General features: G+C 36.0%; 1 protein-coding gene across 1 annotated transcript in view; it reads left to right on the top strand.

Annotated features, from left to right (window-relative positions):
• HDAC9 (histone deacetylase 9) overlaps positions 1 to 26,628 on the top strand; it is an 828,595-nt gene that overhangs the window by 765,662 nt on the left and 36,305 nt on the right. Inside the window, exons 24-25 of the mRNA XM_036327963.1 lie at positions 939 to 1,072; positions 18,385 to 18,469. Of these exons, the coding sequence (XP_036183856.1) occupies positions 939 to 1,072; positions 18,385 to 18,469 (219 nt within the window). The remainder of the gene's footprint in view (positions 1 to 938; positions 1,073 to 18,384; positions 18,470 to 26,628) is intronic.

Below are 26,628 nucleotides of genomic sequence, written 5' to 3'. Positions count from 1 at the left end.
AAGACTTGTATAAGAGTGTGTGTGGAGGCATTCTTTGTATAACAAAACAGTGGGATTTGTAATAATAGAAAACTCAAATACCTGTCAACAGGAGAATGGGTAAATAAATTTTTCTATACTCATAAAATGGCCTACCAGAATAGCAAAGAATTATACCTTTATGTATCAGCAGGGATGAGCTAAAAGAAAATGTTGTGTGAAAAGAGCAAGTTTTAAAAGTATAAAACCAGTTTTACAAAGTTCAAAAACAAGCAAATTCAACAAAGGAAAGCAATTATAAACACAAACTCAGGATCCTGATTCTGTGGAGAGGAGGAGGGATGTCATTCGAGAGAGGCACACAGGGGCGTCAGAATTATTGCTGACAATATTATCCTTAAATTGGGAGGTCAGTGACCAGATGTTTGTCATATCATTATACTTTATAACATATATAGATGTTATTTTTGGCATTTATTGACTATTTCAGAATAAAAGAATGTCTATAAAAATCTAATGTGATGGTAAAGTAATTTGAGGTGGTACATAGAAAACTTCCTTTATAATAAAGATAAAGACAGATGATGGAGAAAGGAAACAAATGTCAAGCAAATGGCATTACTTACCATATTAACATTGGCCGTATACTGATTTTTTTCATCCAGGTACTTGTAGACTGTGTTTTGCATGTACTGTGCCATGGTGAGTGGCATATTGACCTGTGCAAATTTTGGCCATGATACTTCTTAGCTGTTAGGATCTTACGCTTTGGTTTCCTCATTTGTAAATAGAGATAATAACATGACCTAATTTATCAAGTTATTGTGAGTATTAAATGAGCTAGCACGTGGAAAGTGCTGAGAAAGGACATGCACAGAATAAATGCCCAAGTAATATTAGATTATATAGCCATCCTCTTTGATTTACTACTTTGAAATGTTTTCTTTGTATTATGATAGGCTTTGGTCACTTGACGAAGCAATTGATGACACTGGCTGACGGACACGTGGTGTTGGCTCTAGAAGGAGGACATGATCTCACAGCCATCTGCGATGCATCAGAAGCTTGTGTAAATGCCCTTCTAGGAAATGAGGTAAAAAACAAAAGACACAAAACTAAACTAAACTAAACTAAACTAAAAGCACAAAAGAGCAGGGGTCAAGGACCAGGAATGTATGCACGCATATTTTTAAGTGGGTTTTTTTTAAATCCCAAGTACTCAGAAAGCACAATGTTTCTCTTACAATTCTAAGAAAGAAGGTAAGCCTTAGGTAAGAGAAGTTTACCTGTTCTCATGTGATATGCAATAACTTTTGCCCAGTTATACAATCCACTTGCATCCCCATCAATCAAGTTATTGGCAGAACTCAATAAATAAGATAATCCTTGGGAAGAGAAAGGCTTTGCATACTTGACCCAACTCTTGAACATTGAAACACTGAAAAAGAAGTAACTCAGAGAAAATTTCTCTTGACATTTTCAATATGATTATAAGGGGGGCGGGAGGGAAAGGTTTTAAAAATGTTTTAGCTTTATCAAGGTATAATTGACAAATAAATCTGTATTTTATTTAGAGTATACAATGTGGTAATTTGATATACATTGTGAAATGATTTCTGTCATTAAGTTAATTTAACACATTCATTACCTCCCATAGTTACATTTTGGTTTTGGGGGATTTTTGGTGAGAATACTTTAATTTTCTTGGCAAATTTCAGTTTTACAATACGGTATTAACAACTGTAGTCACCATGTTATACATTGGGTCAAGCATGTCAAACTCGTGGCCCACAGGCTGCATGTCTTGTTTATTTGGCCTGTGTTAGCTTTTGAGTTTGACATGCTTGTATTAGATTCTTAATCCTTATTCATTGTATAACGAAAGGCTTAAAACCTTTTTACAGGCCTCTCCCTATCTTCACCTACCACCACCAAACACCCCTCTTGCTACCCACCTCTCCCACCCCTGGTGTCCATCATTTTACTCTTTGTTTCTATGAGTTTGACTGCTTTTTTTTTCTGTTTTGTTTTCACATAAGTGACACTATGTAATATATTCACTTAGCATCATGCCCTGAAGATGTTGCAAATCACAAGATTTCATCTATCTTGTTGCAAATCATGAGATTTCCTTCTTTTTAAAGAATAAGTAATATTCATATATTTATATATCTACATATCTATATGTCTGTTTTCTTTATCCCTTCATCTGTCAATAGACACTTATATTGTTTCCATACCTTGACTCTATGAATAATGCTGCAATAAACATGGGAGTACAGATAGGTCTTCAGGATAGTAATTTTGTTTCCTTTAGATATTACCCAGAAGTGGGATTGCTGAATTATATGGTAGTTCTATTTTTAATTTTTTGAAGAACCTTCTATTGCTGGATGATGGATCAATTGTTGAAAGTGGGGTATTAAAGTCCTCTACTATTATTATATTTTTTTCTATTTCTCTCTTTATATATGTTAATATTTGCTTTATAAATTTAGATTCTCCTACATTGGGCATATAAATATTTATACTTGTTACATTCTCTTGAAGAATTGACCACTTTGTCATTATATATTAACTTTTTTGACTCTAATTATAGCTTGTGGCTTAAAGATCATATTTTTCTTATATACCTAATTCTGCTTTCCTCTGGTTTCCATTGGCATGGAATATCTTTTTTATGCCTTCACTTTCCATCTGTGTGTCTTTAAAACTGAAGTGATTTTCTTGTAGGCAGCATAGAGTTAGGTCTTATTTGTTTTATCCATTCAGCCACTCTGTGTCTTTTGATTGGAGAAGTTAGTCCATTTACATTTAAAGTACTTATTGATATGTATGGGCTTACTATTGCCATCTTGCAGTTTTCTAGCTGTTTTGTAGTTTCCTATTTCCTCTCTTAATAAATTGATGATTTTCCATATTGGTATGTGTGATTTCCTTTTCTTTATCTTTTGCTTAAATACTATCAGTTTTTGCTTTGTGTTATTATGATACTTGCATAAAACATCTTATAGTTATAATAGTATATTTAAAGCTGATAACATCTTAAAATTTAATGTGTATAAAAACTCTACATTTTTTCACTACCCTCCTTCAATTTATGTATTTAAAGTAAAAAAAAATTAAATCTTTTTATATTGTGTATCCATTATTATAGTTTTAGTCATTTTAATACTTTTATCTCTTGCTTTACACTAGCGTTAGAAGTTATTTACCTACCACAATTACAGTATTAGAGTATTCTGAATTTAATTATGTATTTATCTTTACCAGTAAGTTTTATATTTTTCTAAATTTTCATATTACTAGTTACCTTCCTTTCATTTTAACTTGAAGAATTCCCAATAGCATTTCTTTTAAGGCCAAACTAATAGTGATGAATTCTTCAGCTTTTATTTGTGTACAAAACTATTCTTAAGGACAACTTTACTGGGTAGAGTATTCTTGGTTGTCAGTTTTTCCCCACTGAACTTTAAATATATCATCCTACTTCTTACTGGTATGCAAATTTCTGCTGAAAAATTCACTCATAATCTTAATGAGTTTCTCTTACATATAGCAAGTTGCTTTTCTTTTGCTGTTTCCTCTCTTCATCTTTAACTTTTGACAATTTAATTATAGTGTGCTTTGTGTGACTCTATAGGCTCATCTTAATTGGTAGTTTTTGGGTTTCCTGGATTTGGATATCTGTTTCATTTCCCAAATTAGGATAGTTTTCTACCATGATTTCTTCAAATAAGCTTTCAGGCTCTTCCTTCTCTCTTCTCCTTCTGTGACCCCTAGAATATATATGCTGGTCTTCTGGGTGGGGTACTATAAGTCTTTTAAACTATCTTTACTGCTTTTCATGTTTTGCATGTGTTTTTTTCTTTTCGTCACTCTGATTTGATGAGTTTCACTGCCCATTACCCAGTACATTGATTCTTTCTTCCATTTGGTCTAGTTTACTGTTGAACTCCTCTATTAAATTTTTCAGTTGTTATATTCTCCAGCTCTATGATTTCTGTTTGATACCTTTTAATATTTTCTACCTCTTGTGTTAAATTCTCTGTGTATGCATTGTTTTCCTGACCTCAGTGATCATCTTTATGACTTATATTTGAATACTCTGGGGTAAATCAATTATCTTCATTTTATTAATTTTGAAGAATTTGTCTTCTTTTGCTTGGTATATAGTCCCCTGAGTTTTTGTTTGTTTATTTTTTATTTTTCTTGACTTTTTTTGTTGGTTTGTGCACTTTGGCTAAAGCAGCCACTTTTCCCAGTCTTGTATAGAAGATGAATATCATCAATCATCCCAGTGCAAGCTCCTGTTTACCATTCAACCCTTTGTGATTGTCCAACCTACAGTCATTGTTATTAGTGGCTCCCAGTAGTTGAGTGTATGCCAAGACCTGTCAGTGTCCTTAAGGTGAGGATTACAGTCAGCCCCTAGGTGTAGTCTGACTAAAAGCTGGACTCCCTCGATAAAGAAACTGTAAGATGGGCATTTTTGCCTGTTCCTTCTGCATTGCGCCTGGGTGGATAGCCCATGGGTTTAGGGAGGTGTGCCTGTGCTGGTTTTAAAACTTCTTTGTTTGCTATAGTCTTGTGAGACTCATAAATGCATGCTGCTTTGGCTATCAGGGCTGGGTTATATGAGGTCCCATCCTTTGGGTAACAGCCATAAAGTTGGGGTGCTAGATATGTGAGCATACTCATTCCAGGTAGATATTGCCGACTTGGTTTTATTGTTGAAGTAAACCAGAAAGAGGTGTCACGAGCTCTTTTAGGCTCTGGGGAAAATCATGGTCAGCACCTTTATGTGTGCTAATTAGAAGCCAGACTCCTCAGGCAGCAGCTTGTAAAGTGTGTACTTCCCTTTCCAGGGAAAGACTGGGAAATGGGTTGTTTTGCTTGCTCCCTCTGCACTGAGCTCTTGGGGGATAGTTATGGCAAGTGCTCACACACCTGTTAAGGACTGTTTCTTTGTTTGCTAAAGTCCTGTGGGACTCACGGACATGAGCTTTCTCAGCCAGATATTTTTGAGAGACCATTCTTGGGAAGAAACTTAAAGTATATGATGCTAGATGTATGTTCCAAACCCTTCACTCCTCAGGGAAAAACTGGAAGTTTGGGTTTCCCTTCCAAATGTATGGTGCTGTGTCAACGGTTTGTTTATGGTGAAAGTATGTCTCGACCTTTGCTACCCTTTTGATGTGGGTATTTTCTCATTCATTCAGTATGCTCAGTATGTAGGAGTTACTCAGCTACGTGCTGGATTCTCTCAGAGGGAATTGCTCTATTTATCGCTATAGAGTCGGTGCATCTGTGGGAAGAGGAAAATTCAGGAGCTTCCCATGTCACCATCTGGGTTTGGAGTCATAAAAATATTGATAAATATGTTCTCACCATTTATGAGTTCTCTATGCTAAGAGATATTACTTCCATCTTACAAATGATAACAATGAGTCAAAGAGGTTTAAGAAATTCATTCAATATCATGCAGCTAGAATGCATTAGATCCAAGATATGAACTTAAATCTATATTGTCAAAGGTAATTTTTTTCTTTCACATCACATACATATTTTCCTGACTAATCAGCAGATTTCACATCAAATCATCATGAAGTTCACTTCCAGATCACAGCAAGCTTTTGGACCAATTAATTACAATTCCACAAATATTTCAGTTTGTATATATTCATTAATGTTATTAGTTCATTTATTTTTATAGTGAATGTATAGAGATGTTATGACTATTTTATATATTTTACTTTTTTTATGAACTTGAAATACTACATTTTAATGAAATAAACATATACACAGTCATTTTAAAAATCTATGATTCATAATGTTTTGTAACAGTAGCTAATGCTTGGGCCAATCCTATATAATAAAAGGCTAATATGCAAATCAACCAAATGGCAGAATGACCCATCACTGTGACATGCACTGACCACCAGGGGGCAGATACTCAATGCAGGAGCTGCCCCTTGGTGGTCAGTGTGCTCCCACAGGGGGAGCACCGCTCAGCCAGAAGCCCTAAGCACTAAGGATGTCTGACTGACGGCTTAGGTCCGCTCCCCACAGGCTCCCGGACTCCCACAGGACTCAGACTACGAGAGGGCATAGGCTGGGCTGAGGGACCACCCCTCTTCCCCCTCCCCCCCCCCACCCCCCAGAGTGCAGGAATTTTATGCTGGGCCTCTAGCACTATTTATAAAGGGAAAACTATTTTCTGCTCACTGAATATATATGTTTTATTGTCATCATTATCTTATAGAGTTTTGACATGGTTATTTTACCATATTTATTGACGAGAATATATACATTTTAAATTTGAAGGAAAATATGAGAGAGAAAACTTGAGTGCTATTAAAGTATTTACTCTGTGTATAATTTTAGACAGCTCAATAACCCAAAGGATGTAACTACCTAATGATTTGTGTTGTTATTAGTGAACTGCTATTTCAGATCACACATAATTCAAGCTGTCTAAGGTTTTATAAATATTAGAGTCTTTCTAAAATTCCTATAAACAAATACTGTCAAACAGAATATTGGGGGTTTTTTGGTGCCAGTTAAGAGGTGTAAAAAATAAATGCTACTTCTAATTATCAGTTGATGTTGGGCTGTTCTATTTGCCTATCAGATATATTTTACATTCTCAAATTACTTATTTGACTTTAAATATAGAAACATTTTAAGAAAGCCAACTGTTTTTAATATTTGCATTAAAAAGGCTTATGCCAGATGTGCAGAAAACCTAACTATAGGTTGTAGATTATGGCCTACAGATGATTGACCTGCCCAGAAGGAAATGTTACCCACTTGCAAAAGCCAACTATTTTTCCATCTATGTGAAAGGAAATTATAGATTTCACTGGCTGTCTTTGAGCACAATGCTCTTGTAATCTCTGCATTTTGCCCATTCTATTATTTCAGGGGAATATTTCTAATGAGGATGGAATAATTTTTCCTGTAGTCTCTTTCTTTTAGAAATGACTGTTTCAGAACACATTCAAGTCAGTTGTGTGGTGTTCTTAATTTATCTCAGTTTACTAAAAAGCAAATTGGATGTGTTTTATATCTTCCTTTCATGTATGCTCTTTTGACTGGGATCTCTGTGGTCATTTTATTATACGACCTAATACTACAGATCAAGTAAACTGTTTTTATAGAACAATTACTGACATTAGAAATATGTCACCTGATTTAAAGTTTGAAATATATGCCGTTTCTCTACATTTTTAGAAAGACCAGGCTTGAGATAGAGGAAGGGATAAAAGTATCATTGGCCATGTGCGTATATAGATGTTAAAAATTCTATTATGTGATAATTGAAATGATTATTGGCAATATTGACTGCTTAATCAACTTTAATTATCTACAAGTCTTATAGTAAATTTGACTTAGTTATTATAATACCCTAAATACCATCTTGCCCCTTTTTATTGGCTATCTTCAATTACTTAAGCACAATCAAAAATTTGTTCATAGCCGAAACCGGTTTGGCTCAGTGGATAGAGTGTCGGCCTGCGGACTGAGGGGTCCCAGGTTCGATTCCAGTCAAGGGCATGTACCTGGGTTGCGGGCACATCCCCAGTGGGAGATGTGCAGGAGGCGGCTGATCGATGTTTCTCTCCCATTGATGTTTCTAACTCTCTATCTCTCTCCCTTCCTCTCCGTACAAAATCAATAAAATATATTTTTAAAAAGATTTGTTCATAAAGCACTAAAGAAAGAAAAGTTTAAAGAATCTATGTCTTTCTGTATTTTTTTTTCCAATTGAGATTTCTTAGGGATATAAACAAGACTATAGATTCCAACAAGGTACTTTAATAATAACAGATGAATTTGGAATATTGAACTTTGAGAAGTAAATTTTGGTGTGTTAAGTCTGTCAATATACAGAGTTACAAAACTTAAGAGAAATAAAGATTTCTAAAAATGAAAAATGGAAGAAAAATACATATGTGTTGTACATTATAATTCATTTGAAAAAAAGGAAATGAAAATGTAATATTTGAAACAACTTAAGGAACAAAGAGTTATTCTCACTTTCATTGACAATATAATTTATAATCCAATGCCTGGTTTTCTGTATTTCTTTTTCTAGTTCAAAGGTCATCATGACCAACAGCCATGACTACATTGAAGTTTTAAATTTCATTCCTTTGGAAAAGTAATATATAAGGCATATTACATTTTTAAAAAGTACCTACATGTAGTTTTTACAGTAATTTTACTTGGTAAGCTCTAGGTAAGAAAATAAAAACGGTTGTCTTTCAGATACCAATTATGCAATTTCAAATCCTAATTTTCCTTCAAACTCCCTTTTCAAGTGATTAATAGGGCAATTATAACTTATTATCTGGGATTTCACTTTCACAAATAACAAAACGTAGTAAAGCTTGAGACTAAAACATTGGCAGAACCTACTTTGGCTTCTCAACACTGAACATGCAATTGAACTCAAATTAGGAAGGTCAAGAAGGGCCTTTTTGAGGGACTCTGCACTTTGTCAGATGTATTTATTCATGTGCAGAGGATTAGAATTCATAAACATTTTGCCAGTTTTTTAAATGCTATTTCTTTTCCTTGTTGTTCTTGGCCAGGCCATGTCAATACAGCAAAATGCTGCTTCATATGGCTTATTATCAGCAGAATAATATGAATTACATAACCCAAAGGAATTGTAAAATCAGCAGGAACTCTTGGCTCTGCATCTCAGTGTAGATACATAGATGGGTACCAAAAACTTTATTTTTTAAAAAATTAAATTATCTGAGTGTTGCATCCAAAATAGGCATTTCATATTTTTAAATATTTTTATCATGAAAGTGATCTAGTTAACAAAACATCTTTTAACTATTCTTTTAAGAAATATGCACTAGGTCAATCAAAATAATATACTGTTGGATTAAAATTAATTTGAGCATGGTACAGGAAATTCTAAGAGGCAACTGATTTTGAAGACATACCTGAAGTCCTTTTTTTCCCCTTTTCTTGGCAAAGTTCAGACATAGATTTGTCAGTTCCATCAGTGTATGATGAATATTTTTGAACTTCGTCAATGAAGCACTTAAAAACACCAGCTTGGAGTTTGCAAGAAATTGAAGTGACTACCCAAATGAGAAGACTCATTAGGTTGCTTGGTATGGCTTCAAAGATACTAATGTGAATAGTCACATCTTTTTCAGAATTAGTTACAGAAAAATCTGTAGGGTTCTCAAAAGAATCTGATTTTGGTAATCTGCATTTGTGCTGGCTGGCAAACAATGCCACAGTTTCTTTAAGGCCAAATTTGCCTGCTGTGACACCCTGGGCTGCTTCCTCTGGGGGTGGGGTGGGGTGGGGCGAAGCTTTCACAAGAAGTGAGAAAAGCTTAAGCATTTGGCATTCCTATGGAATCTGAAAGGAAAACATTGAAAAACTTCAGGAAGGTTAAAAGAGTAGACATACTGTAGGTAAGAGCCTGGTGGAATGAGTTGAGAACATAACCATTGAAAGACCTCCTATCAAAAAATCAAAAAATAAAAGACCATCTGTCAAAACAGAATAAATGACAGTTTTAAGCTTGTTAGAGAATATATACAAATTCCCGTAAAGAAAAGCTGTTGAGATGATTCCAAAGCCTCTAGTACTGAAGGTTCAGCACAACATATTTGAGTCTATAGCATATTTTCTCTTGATCTCCCCCATTCTTTATAAAGTTGGCTTCTAGATCTTTTCCTTCCTTCCTCCCTTCCTCCCTCCCTCTCTTCCTCCTTTCCTTCCTTCCTTCCTTCCTCCTTCCTTCCTTCCTTCCTTCCTTCCTTCCTTCCTCCCTCCCTCCCTCCCTTCCTCCCTCCTTCCCTCTCTTCCTCTGTCTCCCCTCACCCCTCTCTATCTCCTCTCTCCTCCTCTTTTTAATAACTGCTGTCTCCTGTTGAGTAGGCTCAGCTGCTTTCATTTGACTTGGATTTCAGCAACAGTGGCTAAACTTAGTGATTGTGTATGTTGATAATCTTTCCAAGATGACTTTTTGCTCTAAAGCTGCTGAAAAAGTCTGTGGAATTGACTCTAGTAAGTTTTGACAACCACCCTGGAGGTGAACTCTTAAGATGTTGTTGTCCAAGTTGCTCATCGGGGGTTTGTTTTCATTAGAGTTTGAATAGGGAAGTAGTGTTGCCATCTTTTTCATCCTTTTAGATTATGTATGGCTGGCTCCATTGGGGAATTGGTGTGAATCTGGGAAAGCTTACAAGCTCCTATTTTGGAGCTTGTAGTTCATGAGTAGAAGAAGGGGAACTTAATACAGGGAAATGTGTGATAAACCAAAATCACACATGAAGATCATTCCATGATCTTCTCTTAGAATTTGAAAACCTATCCACACTCAGAAGAGAATGCATAAATACTTTAAAGGGATTAAAAATATTTTGAAAATATTATTTGAAGATACTTTCCATTGCAGAAAGGGCCTACGATGTTGCATTTATTATATTCAACAAGGCTTATGAGAAGCAGAGCCAAAGTAACTAGTTTTTTGGTTTGTTTATGTGTTTTAGCAAATGCTAAATGAAGTAGAAGTTACCTGGATAATTACAATTCCATTATGCAGATCTCCTGTACTGTTTGTCTTTAGGCTTTTCAGAAGGTGTTAAAAGGAATGTGGCTGGAAACCTGGACCCATCATAGGGTTCTGGTTACCAACACAAGCAAGGGAGCATTTCTTTTCAGTGATGGAGCAAACATGTTATGACATTCATTTATCTGTACATTCATTCAGTAGTCTTTTATTGGGCATCTATTTTGTGCTCAATTTCTAATACAAGTAAAAATAAAAGAAAAATTAACAAAGTACTTTGGAAATGTATGATCCTTTGTTTTTAGCTATATTTGGACAGAGGAATATTTTACTAGTAATAGAGGAAGTAACATTTAACTTTGATCTTGAATAAAAATGAGATTTTGACAAGCTAAGGTACAAGGAAAGGATGTATCTTTTGTAATGGAAAGGCAGAGATTAAGACTTCTTGAAATAGTGGATGGCTCCTTTTGGATTTGTTTGTTTTGTTTTTGGCAGAAGAAAGGCTGCTGTAAGTGTAATAAAAGTAAACAATGAGGCTGGCTAAGTGGAACTGAATATCATAAGGAATTAGAATTTCTGTGGAAATACAGAAGCATTGAACAAATGATTCCCATGCTTCGAAGTACTATAATAACCAAATAATGTATGATTTGGGAGATGGCAGAATCTCATAGGAGAAAACAAAAATGTATTATGGAAATAATCATTAGGATTAGTTTGCCCCAGATTATCAATGAACAAAATTATACCCTACCAGTGATATGCTGGACCTGGCTCTTAATAGCTTGTGAGAGCTAATTCTGTGTATCAGTACTCAAATTCTGTGTATTAGCTACTCAAATTTGAGTTCAGTGACATCACATTGTAGCCTGAAATAGGCATGGTGGGAATATTTACACCATAGAAATCAGCAAATACTACAAATTACAGCTATTTTTTAAATAGCCAGCTGTTAAACATTTACCAGCACATCACTGCTACATGATGTGAAACAGCTCTTCTTAGCACAAAAATCAACATTTGGAAAAGAGTATAGTACAAATCTTTCTACTAAACAAAAAAAATAAGGAAAAACAGTTTTAAAACATGCAAATTAGTAGATTAAAGAACAGAAAATTAAAAAAGCAAATGAGGACAAGAAAACCAAGGATCAAAGAAAATGAAACATGAGGACTTAACCAAGTTTGGGTATTAAATTTAAACTTATTTGTAAAAATAGGGACAAGGAAGCAAGATTTTGGCACATAAAATGTACTAGCCTTCCTTATAACAATTGATGTCAAAACTATGGACATTATGTTAGAAAACTATACATATAGCACTGAGCAAATTTCCTTTCAATGTTCCTGAAACTTCTATTTAACATACACCTTTCTATATATATAGTATTTCCCTAACTTAACTGTGTGGTTGAAATTTTTTCTAATTATATTGCATACCCTCAATCTTACCTCAGTGCTTAAACAAAAATATTGATAGTCTGAATTACCCAACTAATTGCATTTATTATTTTCTTTCCAATAGACCATTATGCCTACTTCTTTTTTACCTTTAAATACAATTTTTATTATTTAGCTAATTATTGCCATTGGTATTTAAGTATCCCATTTCTTCCAAACTTTCCATAGGTAAGTGCCATGGAAACTATGGGATACTATTTGGAATGGAGGCACTTCCTCACAGTCTTTCTTCGTCATTCAATGGCTGATATATTGTGTAACCTACAATTCTCCAAGGTGTGGTAGTTTGGGGTAAAACTCAACTAATAGAAAAATAGCCATAGTAGTAATCTCAGAGTCTAGCCCACTTGCCTCACTTATTTTATTCAAGGAATTCATTCAGTATCCAAGGTGAACTGAATGGCCATGACTGTACACTTTGCTTCTTGGTCTTCTTGGTACTCTCATAAGACTTGTTAGATTTATGTCACTCCTCTTGGCTAGATATGTTTCTTTATTGCAATGTGATGTAACCCTTCATCATCCACATGTACATAGGCTGCAGACAGACTCAATATGAATAATCTCAGTAGTCTGTCAGTATCATAACTTTATTACCAATACAATCCACCCTGATTTACTCTTTCCCCCCAATCTATTTGTCCAAGGATTTTAGTGACTTCAAATGAACAAAAAGGGATTATTTTGAGAATGACTCATGAATCACAATATGGATAAAATTATAACCAGATCTACTTAAGCAATCAAATTAAACATATACAATTAATTGCAGACCTCTCTAAGACAATTATTTAAATGGAAGTTGAGTTTTAACCACCAAGCCCTCCTCACTAGGGAATTTATAATAGTTCATTAACATGGAGGGTCAGGTCTATATTGCAATCTGTTTCCCTTATCCTCTTGGTCTTGATCATCATATTCTTCCAAAGTTCCACAATATCTTTGATCCTGACAACTGAAATTTTCTGAATTTTTTTCTGAGTTGCTTTGCATGTTGGAGGAGGACTTTCAGTTCCCTTTGTAAGTGAATGTGTTCCCTGTATATACGAATATAACTATTGTGGCTCTTGCTGCAAAACTTCTAATCTCACTTTGTTATTAGAGGCACCATAAAATAGTGGAAATAACATAGACTCAAGAACTAGACTTAGTTTCCCTATTCCCTATGTCAGAAAATACTGTCTCTCTTAAAATTAGTTTTAGTTATAAAATGTAATATTCATATGGAAAAATGTATGACATAAATGTACACTCCAATGCAGGGGTCCTTAAACTTTTTAAACAGGGGTCCAGTTCACTGTCCCTCAGACATTCCACACATGTGCACTGCGGGCCCGGGAGGAGTCGGCTGCTAAGCAGGACAGGCAGCTGCGGCAAAAACACCCGGCGGGCCGGATAAATGTTTTCGGCGGGCCGCATGTGGCCCGTGGGCTGTAGTTTGAGGACCGCTGCTCCAATGAAATATTGTAAATAGAGCCCATATACAGCCATCAATTAGGTCAAGAAATAGAATAATATCTGCACCTCAATAGACCCTATATCCCCTTTCCTAACAAGTACTCCATTTCTCATTTCTGAAAGTAATCAATTTTCTGATTTCTAACTAAAGATTTTAATTGACCTGTTCTAGGACTTTATATGCAATAAATCACAAAATATATATCCCTTTGCATCTGACTTCTTTGGCTCAACATTATGTTTGTGAGATTCACCCATGTTGTTGTAGCTAGCTATCTAGTTCATTCATTTTCATTGTTAACATAGCATTCCATTTCATAAAAAGAATTTCTAGGAAAATGTCACAATTTATATCTATTCTACTTTTGACAGTTATAGGGAATTTTTTCCAGTTTGGGGACATTATGTACAATGATGTGATTGACCTTTTTTTTGGGGGGGGTGGGGGAGACCAGCATAATACTGATATCCAAAACTGAAAAAAAAATTATAAGAAAGGAGTATTACAGGAAAATATTTATCATAAGCATAGGAGTTAAAGCCCTAAACAAAGTAGTATTAGTAGTTCATTAATATCTTAAAAGCCCATAACAAAATTGGGTTTAGACCAGTATGTAACATATTAACATTGTGAATTAAGTCATTGTAATTCACCACATTAAGAGAACCAAGAAGAAATATAATCATTTCAATAGATGTTTAAATATCAGTTGAAAGCATGATGAACTATTTTTGGAAAAGTAGAAATAATAGGAAGTTTATTAACTTGATAAAGCTTATCTACAAAGTCTATAGTGTGCATCAGACTTAAAGGTGAAATATTGGGATTTTTTCTTTGAAATAAAAAACAATACAAAAATGCCCACTCTTGCTGCTTCTTGTCACCACTGAACTGGTGGTCCTAACAGTGCAATAGGGTAATAAAAATAAGTTAAAAACATAAGGGTTGGAAAGGAATTAAACCTCTTATTATTCACAGATTATATAATCGTGTATATAAAAAATCTATACAAAATTATTGGTATATACATTAGAATTAAGTTTATCGCAATTGAGGGTCAATTTAAAATCAATTAAAACTAAAATAATCATTAAAACATTAATTAAAAATCAATGATATTCATTTAAAAATGAATTATCACTGTTGTTCTTGCTAGTTTTTCACCCTAAAACCATGCCTTGATTAAAGCAGGCAACCAGGAGGAAGAATCTATTTCATTTGGGCCTGTAAACTACAGAGTGCAGAATAAAGGCTACTTCTTCCATGTTTTCGTTCAGTTAATTCTTCCTTCATTCATTCTACATTTTTTAAAAAATGCCTATTGTATATCAGGCTCTATATTTGCCTTTAAATGGCTCACAAAGAAGTATAGAATGGCAGACATGGCTGACTATAATATAATGTGTTTAGTAGAGTAAACAATATTTGAGACATGGGTGAAAGCAGTTTGCCCCATCAAAGACTTTAAGGGAAAATTTCACAGAGCAGGCAATGATGCAATAAGTTATCACCAACTCAGACAAGGATGGGAAAAAATAGAAACCAGAGGGAATGGAATATAAATAGATGTATAGAAGTGTGAATATACTTGGCCTATTTGGGAAACACAGTATAAAAGCTAACATGAGTAATTAATAGATCTTTTGTTTGGTTGATGTATACATCTATTCTCATGTATCTGTTATATTTACAAGATCTCTGTTTAGCTTCTTTTTGTCTTGTTCTGAGTCATGAATTAGAGTTGATTTTCATGTCTCAGAAGTACAGATTGAATTTTAAAACTCTTATTCAAGAGCTTCTTTAAGGACATTCACTACTTATTTCCCTAAATACATCTTAGCCAAAATTATTTTTTTTAAATCCTCACTGAGGATATTTTTTTACTGATTTGAGAGAAAGAGAGAGAGAGAGAGAGAGAGAGAGAGAGAGAGAGAGAGAGAGAGAGAGAGAGAGAAACATCAATGTAAGAGAGAAACATCTCTTACCTGTACCTGCCCCAACAGGGGATCAAACCTGCAGCTGAGGTATGTGCTCTGACCATGAATCCAACCCACAAACTTTTGGTATATGGGATGATGCTCCAACAAACTGAGCAACCTGGCCAAGGCTAAAATGATTTTGATGATATAAAGAATCTGAAAATTACTTATTCAAAACATGATCGTCCAATTTTATGGTGTTTTAAAATAGCTGTAATATGTAGAAATTACAGGATATGTACAACTTAACAAACATCCGAATTTTATGAATATATGATTGCAACTTTTTGTAAAAGATGTAGAAAAAGAAACTTCCCTGACACAGCCTGAAATTTTGTATAAAGAATTGCTGTAACTAATGGTTATAATTAAGCTTTAGATACAATAAAGCTGAATAAGCACTTTATGTGACAAGAGGTTATGTTGAAATTATTTAATGTTTCTTATAACTCCATGATAATTATTATTACATGATGAAATTGCTCAACAAACTCTTACTGACATTGATTAGGCTTAGTAGCCAAATTTTTTGCTATATCTTACTGGCCAAACTAAATATACAACCCAGCTTTACTGGATATTCTTATTTTTGCTCCAAATTTATAAAAAGATTATTTACTTAATATCATTTCATTACAGTTAGTTATTAGATTACTAATAATGACCAATATGCATAAATATTTATTAAATAGGTGCTTCAATCAAATGTTTTTAGTTCTTATAATTATGAATGATTAAATCAACAAACTCTAGAAAAGACAACTCGATTTGCAAGGTCCTTCTATGCAAGGTTTTAATTTATGAAAACAGACTCGAAATTCTGCTTGCCTTCTTGCCAACTGAGAGTACTACCCATTGCCTTCTCCACAGAACTACCCAAGAAAAAATAAAGAACCTACATTGAGAATTTTCTGAATTCAGCTCTGTGTATATATACCTTCAAAATGAAACAAATTGGAGCAATTTACTGAAGGTTAAATCCCCTAAATGACATCCACTGAAAACACATTGGGCAGTGGTTTGGGAGGCTTAAATTATCAATTTAATTGCCTTAATTCTCTAGGTTGCTTTTATAAGTAGACACAACTTTATCGAATCTGATGATTCTGAATTGGGGGTTTAGGGTTGTTTGTATATTTACTCTCAACTCCCTGAATCATGTTTACTTGCTACATGCCCCAAGCCTTATAAATAGATTTTAAACCAGAAGTGAGGTTTTTACATTAATGATCTGTCTGTGGCTTTCTTTCTAGCAGCCAGCATCTTTCAATCTGTCAGCCTTTTAACCCCAAAATCACAGGAAAGGTTTTGGAAGAACTACGATTACTGATAGCACCTTGTGATTTAGTTCTTCAACATTTGAACATAGAATGATGTTTCAAAACAATTCATTAAGGATGCCTACCTAATTTCTATTAAAAATAGTCACAAAGGTCTGAGACAGAAATGAAAGGAAAGATGATGTATGAGGAAGGTAGCTCAACCCTGCCTGATTCTTGAGTAAGAGTTTTCCGAGTAGTTTTTCTGAATTAAGAGGTTTTAAGTAGGATAACATATTCTTGAAGACACAATCTGAAAAACCAGATTTTTACAAAATGATGTTAACATGTCTTAAGTGTTTAAGATTGCAGAACCTTTTGCTGAACACTGTGTTGTTTTCTTTTCCTCTTGCCAAACTGTATTGCAAATAAACCTTTTGATGTTGTAAAGGTTTTTCTTTGTCAGCTAAGAAAAACACTCTGGAAAGTTCTATTTAGTGAATTTACCCATGTATAAATATCCCTGAGCTAGTCTGCTATCCTGTGGCATCTGGAAGAAAGGTGCTATTGTCTTAGATTCCATGATTGAAGTTTAGAATAATCAATTCAGAAAGACCCTGGGGGGAAGATCCACTCACAGATGCCGTGGAAACTTGGAATCCTGAGGCTTTTCCTTTTTTCTACATTATCAGGACATAGAAGAGTTCATGCTTCCCCACAACGTCTAGTGACAATGGTTCCCGTTCATGCCATTTGATTGTTTGACCCTTAAGTTGTATTTGAGACCACTAACTTTAGATTTTCTAAGAAAACTCCTTTTTTGTTAATCCCCATGTTACTATGACGTTTCTGGTGTTCTGGGTCACAGTAGCTAGATGGCTATTCTGGTTGCAAACTCTCTGGCTGTGCAGTGTCTGCCACTACACACTAAGCTACATCACCAAGGTATTTCCAAGGATGCATCATCAGAATCCGTTCTGCCAAAGCACTCCATAAATAATTCAGAGCTCCTCTTCGTTTCTTGCAAAGCAATGTATTTTGAGCTTCTCCATGAAAAATCAGTGTAATTCCAGAAGATCGTGATAGATTTGCAAGACAGGAATTTGTCCACATAGACATCTGCACAGTTGTGAATACGGTGGGCACTTAAGTGTACAGTTATTTGACCTTTGGTTTTATTTGAACATTTACTCTTAACACTTGTTCACTGGCAATTGAACAACAGCAGCTGTGTCTCGTGGTGTTCTACTGTGAAGTGTTCAAAAAAGTATAAGGTGATTAGATATAAAAACACTGCAAAACTATGGATAGTAGACTACCCACTTTTTGCCTACTGCAACTTCCTATAGTTTCCTTTGCCAGGCCCAGCTGCCTAGATGTTGGAATTTGGCTTGTGAGGAACTTACAAAAATTGCACAAATAACTCAGAATTTTAATGAATAATACACAGACATGCACCTGCTTCAGGGACTTCATAGATTAGTCTGGTGACCAATAGAAAAGCCATTTGGAATTCAATTGCATGGCTGCAAAACAGAAAATAAAACTGGCTACACTCTTAGGAGTGAAATCAGAAAAATGTGAACTAGTTCTTGGAGCAATTTTTTTAAGTTGTTTCAATCGCTTTGCTTCTGTCAGACCTACTGTAGTCCGAATATGCTGCTCATGTTATCACCTACTGTTCTTGCAGCTGGAGCCGCTTGCCGAAGACACTCTCCACCAAACTCCGAACATGAATGCTGTTACTTCTTTACAGAAGATCATTGAAATTCAAAGTATGTCTTAAAGGTTTTTTTTTAATTTGTAATCGGATATAACCCATTAAACATATATTGCGAACCTGAGCATATGAGCAGCACATTTGAGTTTCTCACATAGGAGAAACATACTTAGAGTTATTATAATTTGCACATGTTATGCATGCATACCTAAGTGTGTTACTGCCTTGCTCTTTATATGGCAATCTTATCTTACAGTGATATGTAACTCAGAGGCTCTAGATTTAGAATATTTCTTTTTCTCATATTTCAAAGTACTTGGATTTTTCTATTATTAGCACTAAGCATCCACCAGAACATTCAAAGTAGTATAAAAACTGGTCATATGGCCCAGTCTTAACTAAGATAAGGTCTTTCCTAATAATGTTGAAATTCAGCAACCATTTACTGGTTTTAGGTTTGGCAAGAGGGGAGAAATTAATGAGAAAGCCTCACTATTAGAAAATCCAACTAAACAAAGCAGGAAATGTAAGAGATTTTATTACTACCAGTTCCCTTTACTGCTGTTACTTTTTTTTTTTTTTTGCTTTGCTTGTTTTTTTTAAATTTATTTTTATTTATTTTTATTGCTTAAAATATTACAAAGAGTAGTACATTTGTCTCCTTTTTTTCCCCCTTGACCTTCCCCCAGCCTCCCCTAGACACCCCCCCCCCAGTGTCTTGTGTCCATTGGTTATGCTTATATGCATGCACACAAGTCCTGTGGTTGATCTCTTACCACTCCCTCCAACCCTCCCCAGCCTTCCTGCTGTAGTTTGACAGTCTGTTTAATGCTGCTCTGCTTCTGTATCTATTTTTGTTCATCAGTTTATAATGGTCTTTATTATCCATAAATGAGTGAGATCATGTGGTATTTTTCTTTCACTGACTGGCTTATTTCACTTAGCATAATGCTCTCCAGTTCCATCCATGCTGTTGCAAATGATAAGAATTCCTTCTTTTTTATAGCAGGATAGTATTCCATTGTGTAGATGTACCACAGTTTTCTAATTCATTCATCCATTGATGGGCGCTTAGGTTGTTCCAAATCTTAGCTATGGTAAATTGTGCTGCTATGAACATAGGGATGCATATATCCTTTCTGATTGGGGTTTCTGGTTTCTTGGTATATATTCCTAGCAGTGGGATCAATGGGTCAAATGGGAGTTCCATTTTTAACTTTTGGGAGAACATATTTGCCAATGTTATCACAGATAAGGGTTTAATCTCCAACATTTATAGGGAACTCATACAACTTAACAAAAGGAAGATAACAATCCAATCAAAAATGGGCAAAGGACCTAAATAGACACTTTTCAAAAGAGGACACTCAGAAAGCCAAGAGACATTGTTGTACCATCTCACACCTGTCAGAATGGCTGTCATCAACAAATCAAAAAACAACAGTGCTGGAGAGGATGCGGAGAAAAAGGAACACTGGGGCACTGCTGGTGGGAATGCAGACTGGTGCAGCCACTATGCTGTTACTTTTTAAGTGTTACACTTTTTCGATGATAACATGCATGAGTGTGAACATGCGCACATACACACCCATTGAAATCAAGCACAAATCAACACAAGTTAGTATGAAGAGGAAAACCAAGGGCAAAATTAAATGTGAAGGAGGATCAGGAAAACCCTCAACTTGGCTACTGTCCTGTAGAAGCATTTATTAACCACCACTGGAAAAGCCACAATCCAGCCATCTCTCCAAGCCCTTGTCTTTGCTTGCTCAGTAGTAATTTGGAGATGTGAGTGTGATTGGGATTCTATAGTATCCATACAGCTGATTCTGTGACTATTTACAAATCATGCCATATAGACACTGAACATAATTTCCCACCTTACTTAATTCATTCATGCCCGGATTGAGGACCAGAAGTACTCAGTAAATATTTACTGACCTTATATTATAACTGGAATAAACTCTGAATTTCAAAGATTTTCAGAGTGCAGACTAATAAACATTCAAATGCTAGGAACCAAAGCCTCTGAGAGAAGGCTCGGATAAAGGAACTGGCACAGATGAAGAAGGAAAGGCTGGGAAAGGTTTCATAAGCTTGAATACAAATTACACTGACTTGCCTCATTTCCACTGAGGGTGGATTTAGAGGCCCTATTATATGTTAGTCCAGATATCAAGGAAAGGAATCTTGAAGTGATAGTCTTCTCACACTCATCCACCCCCAATCTAATGTCTCCTTTAGGTCATCAATCAAATAGTACAAAAATACCTAGCTTTTGTTTTGTTTTTTTAATATAGTTTTATTGATTTCAAAGAGGAAGGGAGAAGGAGAGAGAGATAAAACATCAATGAGAGAGAATAATTTATTAGCTGCCTCTTGCAGGCCCCCTACTGGGAATTGAGCCCCCAACCTGAGCATGTGCCCTGACTGGGAATCAAACCATGACCTCCTGGTTCATAGGTCAACGCTCAACCACTGAGTCACACTAGCTGGGCAACATCTAGTTTTAATGCATATTATTCTCATTTATTCTGAGCATTCTTTTGCTATTATACACACAGATTATTAAACATTGTTCCTCTGTATAGTCTAATCATATCATTTTCAATAAGCATTCTTGAGTACTTATTACATGTGGATACATGATAAATTGATCAGTTATCAAGGCCAGAGGGGTTATGAAAAGGAAAAAGACAAAGTTTCTGGCACCAGGGCGTTCACAACCCAGTGAGTGAGGGACACAGCCATAGATCATTCTACTGCAGGATCATGAGGTGCACTAAGATCAAGGAGGCGGAGCAGTCCCCTTCCTAAGCCCCTTTCAGCTGGGAAGAGAGGCACTACAGAGTGAGGGGGGTTCAACGAAGGTTCAAGGAAGACTTCTTGGCAGTGATCGAGCCTGAGCTTGATCTTAAAGACTGAGCAGAATTTTGTTCAGATGAAGAAAGAGCAAATGTTGTGAAAGGAGTAACAGAAGCCAAGGACTATTTTCGATGGGTGTGAAAAACCATAATGAATCATCATCTACATCTTTAGAAACTGTACTGTTGCCTTTCGTATTGGATATAATTTCCTAGTAATGGAGTGATTTTTTCCCTTTCACCACTGACATGTTCAAGTGTCATATGCAGCCTGCACCAGCCAAACAAACCTGTTCGACTCTTGAAAAGAATTCAATCAACTATGAAAAGTTGCTATATGAGAATTCTGCAACTGTAGATTCTGACTCTGTCTCCTGCTCCATAAGGTCATACCACCCAACACTGACCATTTCCCCCATTTAAAAATCCATCTCCTCCAAAACTCCTATTGAGGATTCAATCCGGTGCTTGTTAATTTAATACTTCCATAAACTCTCAGCCCTAACATGGTGGGTTTCAATTAGTGTTGTTTTTATTATAAATTTTTCTATCATCTGAGTTTTTGGATATTTTGCAGCCTGTTAGTTGTGGTTCCTTAATTCGATGGTGATCATGGGGAGGGCAGGAATCATATCTCCTCACCCCTGCATGTACCTGCAGTATGGATTGGCTGCAGGGAGGAGGTTGAAGTGCATGGGAGCCTGGGAATTGAGTGTAGGCTGGTTTTAGTAGGAAGGATTTGAATAACTAAGTCTTCAAGGCTCTCAGGAAATAAAACTTGTTTTAAAGGGAGCTTTTGAAGAATTCTTCCTTCTGAGTCATGGATATATGGTATAAATGGATACAGTTGTTGGCTACTCAGCAACCTTATCTTCCTTACTTTTACCCAAAAGAAGCCTCCAGGTACCATGCAACTCAGAAGAAGATGAACTTATGCCTCCAGGAGAGCTGTCCTTAGTGTAAGGCTAAACTAGTCATTGATTAACAGGGACCAGTCAGATTAAACAAAAATTTAAACAGTAATTGGTTAAGATTGGGTATATGACCCAATTCTGGCCAGTGAGAATCAGGGCTGGCTTCACCAGTGGTCAACCTGTGCAATCACATAAACCCCACACGGACAAGGGTTCTATGCATGGGCAAATGCTATCATTGTTGCTGCCTTGAATGTCTTACTGAGCTTTGAATAAGGGCACACATTTTCATTTTGCACTGGGGCCCCATAAATCATGTAACCAGTTCTGATGAAAATCAAGGTGCTGGTGACACACAAAAAAAATATTTCCATAAAAGACTGATAGTAACATCACCACAAGGAGAAGGAACTGAATGGTAGGTTGAGGTTTAAAGTGAAAGGCAAGCACAATGTAATCGCCCTCTCTTGCCATTGAGGACATGGGGTGAAGATCAGTACAGAGAAAGTGCTTTGGTGCTGTGGCTTTGACCATGGTGGGACACATTTTTATGTGGATCTATGGAATTGTGTTTCTTTGGGCTGCTCTTCCAGAGTAAAGAAAAAGAACAGGGCTGTGTCAAGTCCACAGAGAAATAAAATACAATGGGTATTTCAGAGTTGGAAATGTCATAATGGCTTGGGAAATTAAAACTGTGAACTCCTGGGTGAGTAAACAATGCTGGATTTCTTTACAAAATCTAAAGTTGCACTTTTATTTTTCTCTATTTTATAACCCACTCTTGCTTTTATTTTTCTCTATTTTATAACCCACTCTTTCATTTCAAATATTCCAATAGGATTCTGGGAGCTTGATCAGGCTCCCACTTTCCCCTTTGGTGGGAAAGGTAGTCAGGACTAGCTATATAATTTGTGGTTCCCAATGCAAAACGAAAATGTGGTAATGCTTCTTTGTTAAAAAAAAAAAAATGTTAATAATTTCATGACGGTAACAGCAGAGTACTGAACCACGCATGGGGCCCTTCTGAGTACGGGGCCTTTGGGGACTGGACTGTCCTGGTTGCCGGTTTATGGAGTCAGCCTTCAAGGTAGCCTTTGTTGAACAAGGAGACCCTCCTCTTCACATATGTCTTGAGCATCACACAGGTGCCTCCTTTTAACTTTAGGAGGTGTTTGAATTTCAGCCCACCTCCTAGCCTAGGTTCTGAAGGATTCTTTTGTGCTACAGTTCGGGACTACAGTATCAGGAAACTATGTAGATGTTAAGAAGCCAGCCTTGTAGCATGTGGGAAACATTCAGGCAAGTTCCTAGATAGCCTTGTCCCAAGGCAGACAGCAAGGTGCTGACAGGCTGTATGCGGATTTCTCTTTGAGAACTGAGCCCCCCAGCTGAGGGTATGCAGGTGCGGGAGGCTGTGATTAGCATTGGCCCTTTGCCTGGCCACATGTATGTGAGTATTTTGCAGCAGGATTATCACTGTTGTCCTGTCCTTGTTTATGTTACTCAGTTTGCTGAGAAGAAAAGGTCTTACAAAGCACAAACAACAAGGCAAACATTTCTCCTGACAGGCAAAGACCCCATCCAACAGGTGAGTGTCTGGTTCCATCTCAAGATGATAGGTGTATGCAAACACCAACCATAGTTGAGATGACAAAGTCTTCCGCCTTATTCCTATTTCAAGATTTAACTCAGATTTTTATCCCTTTTGGGAAGCCCTCCCTGAATCCCCCTTCATCTCTATTCTACATTAGGTACAGTTCCTGTGTGTTTCCATGGCAAAGATTCTTTGTTTATTGTTTTTAATCTTTAAATTAAAAAAAAAATCAGTTAATACTCACTATTATTTTGTACTAGTTTCAAGACTCTTTGTTTTTAATTGTCATATCCTTTGCACGGTGCCTGGCACATAGTAGGTGCTCTGCAAAATGAATTAATGAATCAGTCAGTCTGTCAATGTTTGCCACATTTTTTCCCTAAAGCCCAGACTAATATTTTAACTAACCTAAGGTAATTATATTCCCGGGCTAGCCCATGCAGAATGGGAGATTTAAAAGAGCAGGCAAAATTCCTGAAAGCCCATTTCTTCTCTTTCCTTCACAAAGTTTCTAAGTCAGGAAGAACATGAATTATTTGTGAGGTACTATTTCCATGGCTAAGCATGGAGGTAACAATTCTCCAAGCTGAATCTAGTAGTTGGCTGGCTGGCTGTCACCACTAGCAGTGATGCCATGGATTAGTCAACCTACAGTAGGATAAAGGCCCCTGATGTATATGTTTCCATTCCTGAAACCCATTCTAACAAAATACAGAATCCATTCAACTCTTCCTTTTTTGACATGCCATGGTGAGAAGCAGGGTTCCCAAATGCCATTTTTCACACCAGTGTTGGTCCATGATAACATGTTCACGAATTTTGGAGGGGAAGAACCATGAAGTAAGTTTTCTATAAAACTAACTTAGTTTGCAATACTATAATTTTAAATCCTATAAACATATAAGGAATGATATTCATCTGTGAAGCCCCAGAATATGAAAACCACAAGTACAGAGCCATGGTTTCCCTTTATCTATTTAAGTTTTTAGTAAGAAGAGTACTCCTGTTAAGTGTCAACCAATTTTTGTAGACTTCTGTGTGAGAATAGTGATAATCACAGTATCCTTTGATTTGTGGATCAAGAAAATATATGTATGTAAGGATATGAGGATTCTTTTAAGGTTTTACTGCAACCCTCCAGTGGTTTGCAGCTGATAAGTGGAAAAGCACAAGTGTAGAGGATTTTAAAATTATATGAATTCTAATATAATCCTGTCCTCCTCTCATCAACCCTATGACAATGAGCAAGCCACTTACCTTTTCTGAGGACTTACAAGAGGAATGATGTGGCATATTACTATACTGCTTTTCTAAGTTGGTGCTACGGTGGCAAAAAAAAAATGGCAAATAAGAAACAGAATTATGAAAGAACAGTAGGAATGTCCCCCCTTCATTCCACTTTTATCTTTTTCCCACTCTAGGGATTCTTCCCTTGTTTAGTGGGTTGGGTCTTCTTAGAATTCCTATTTATGCTAGACATAACAAAATAGTGACCCAGGCCAGAATGGGAAAGGGACAGTATTTACAATGTCATTGCATCTTCATGTCAGACTTCTTCTGCATAAATTGAGGAACAAACTTGATGTCACCTGTATGTGAAATTTATCATTATGCTAATTGCCTCTCATTTCTTTAAACACATACATACAGCATTATTTAGGGCAATGAGAGGTGAATTTATGTCCTCTGAATTTATCCAACTTCTGAAACCAGTAGGAAAAATCATATGATTGTCTCATTGCAGGAGAATATACCATGTGACTATGTAATTGACTCTAAGGTAGTCAGTTATTCACATGATTCAGGCACCTACACTGTGCAGAGCATACCCTTTCATGCATTCTAAAGAAATAAAAATAAGATCATATTTTCTCTGGGACATCAGAAGTAATTATGACACCTACTCCTTTTCAGAACTATGTGGAATTTATGTTTTATATATGTGTTATTGAGGAATGACTTCTTCCTCCTTCTTCTTGTTGAAATTCTTTTTCTCTTTCTCCTCTTACTTCTCCCCCACTTCCTTCCTTTTCGCATTTTCTTCCTTGTCCTCCGCCTCACATTATTGTAATATTATAATATCTGCTGTTCTGAAACTATCCTTAGAAGTAACAACTGATGCTAGAAAAGATCAAATAAATGTAAATATTGTTGATTCCATTTCTACTCTATTTTCAGTGAGAGATAACTAGCCAGAAAAATAAAATACAAACAGTACTGATGATATTTTAGAGTGGCTAATCAGAGTAGGTGCTATCCAATTCTCTTGGTGATGAAGATATCTAGATGGCAATTAAGCGGGGAGGGGGGGGAGGAAGCTATGAAAGTGAGATAAGACTTGCTCTAAAGATAACAACTGTCTTTTTATGTGAAATGCCACCCTTAGCCATATCCTCCCATTTCTATAATGCTTCCTACCTACCCCCTTCCCAGGGAGAAGGAGCATTTACATCAGACAATCCAGGAGAGCATCCAGATTGTTTCTAAGCTGAAAGGAATTTGTATACATCTCTTGTTGTGGGGAAATTGTCCAATATTTTGACCTCATGGGGCTATGCACACAGTTCAAAGGGCTGTTCCCCAGATTGCAACATGTGCTGCATAAATCATCTCACAAACTTTACTAGCTTCTTGACTCCACACCCAAATGCTAATCCACACTCAATGTTTCCTCTCCCTTTTTGTCCCTTCCTATTTCATTTTTGTTTTCTATCTTTTTATAGTCCCTTTTCCAATCCCCTCTCCTTTCCATTGAGATCCATGGAAGAGCAAATACACCCACAATGTAGGAAGCGGGCTTTTAGCTCATAAGGATTTGAGGTTCCATGTCAAACAGTGAAGA

This window comes from Myotis myotis, unplaced genomic scaffold (assembly GCF_014108235.1).
Source record: "Myotis myotis isolate mMyoMyo1 unplaced genomic scaffold, mMyoMyo1.p scaffold_m19_p_11, whole genome shotgun sequence".
NCBI classification, from domain to species: Eukaryota; Metazoa; Chordata; class Mammalia; order Chiroptera; family Vespertilionidae; genus Myotis; species Myotis myotis.
This window is presented reverse-complemented; position numbering and strand designations above follow the sequence as displayed.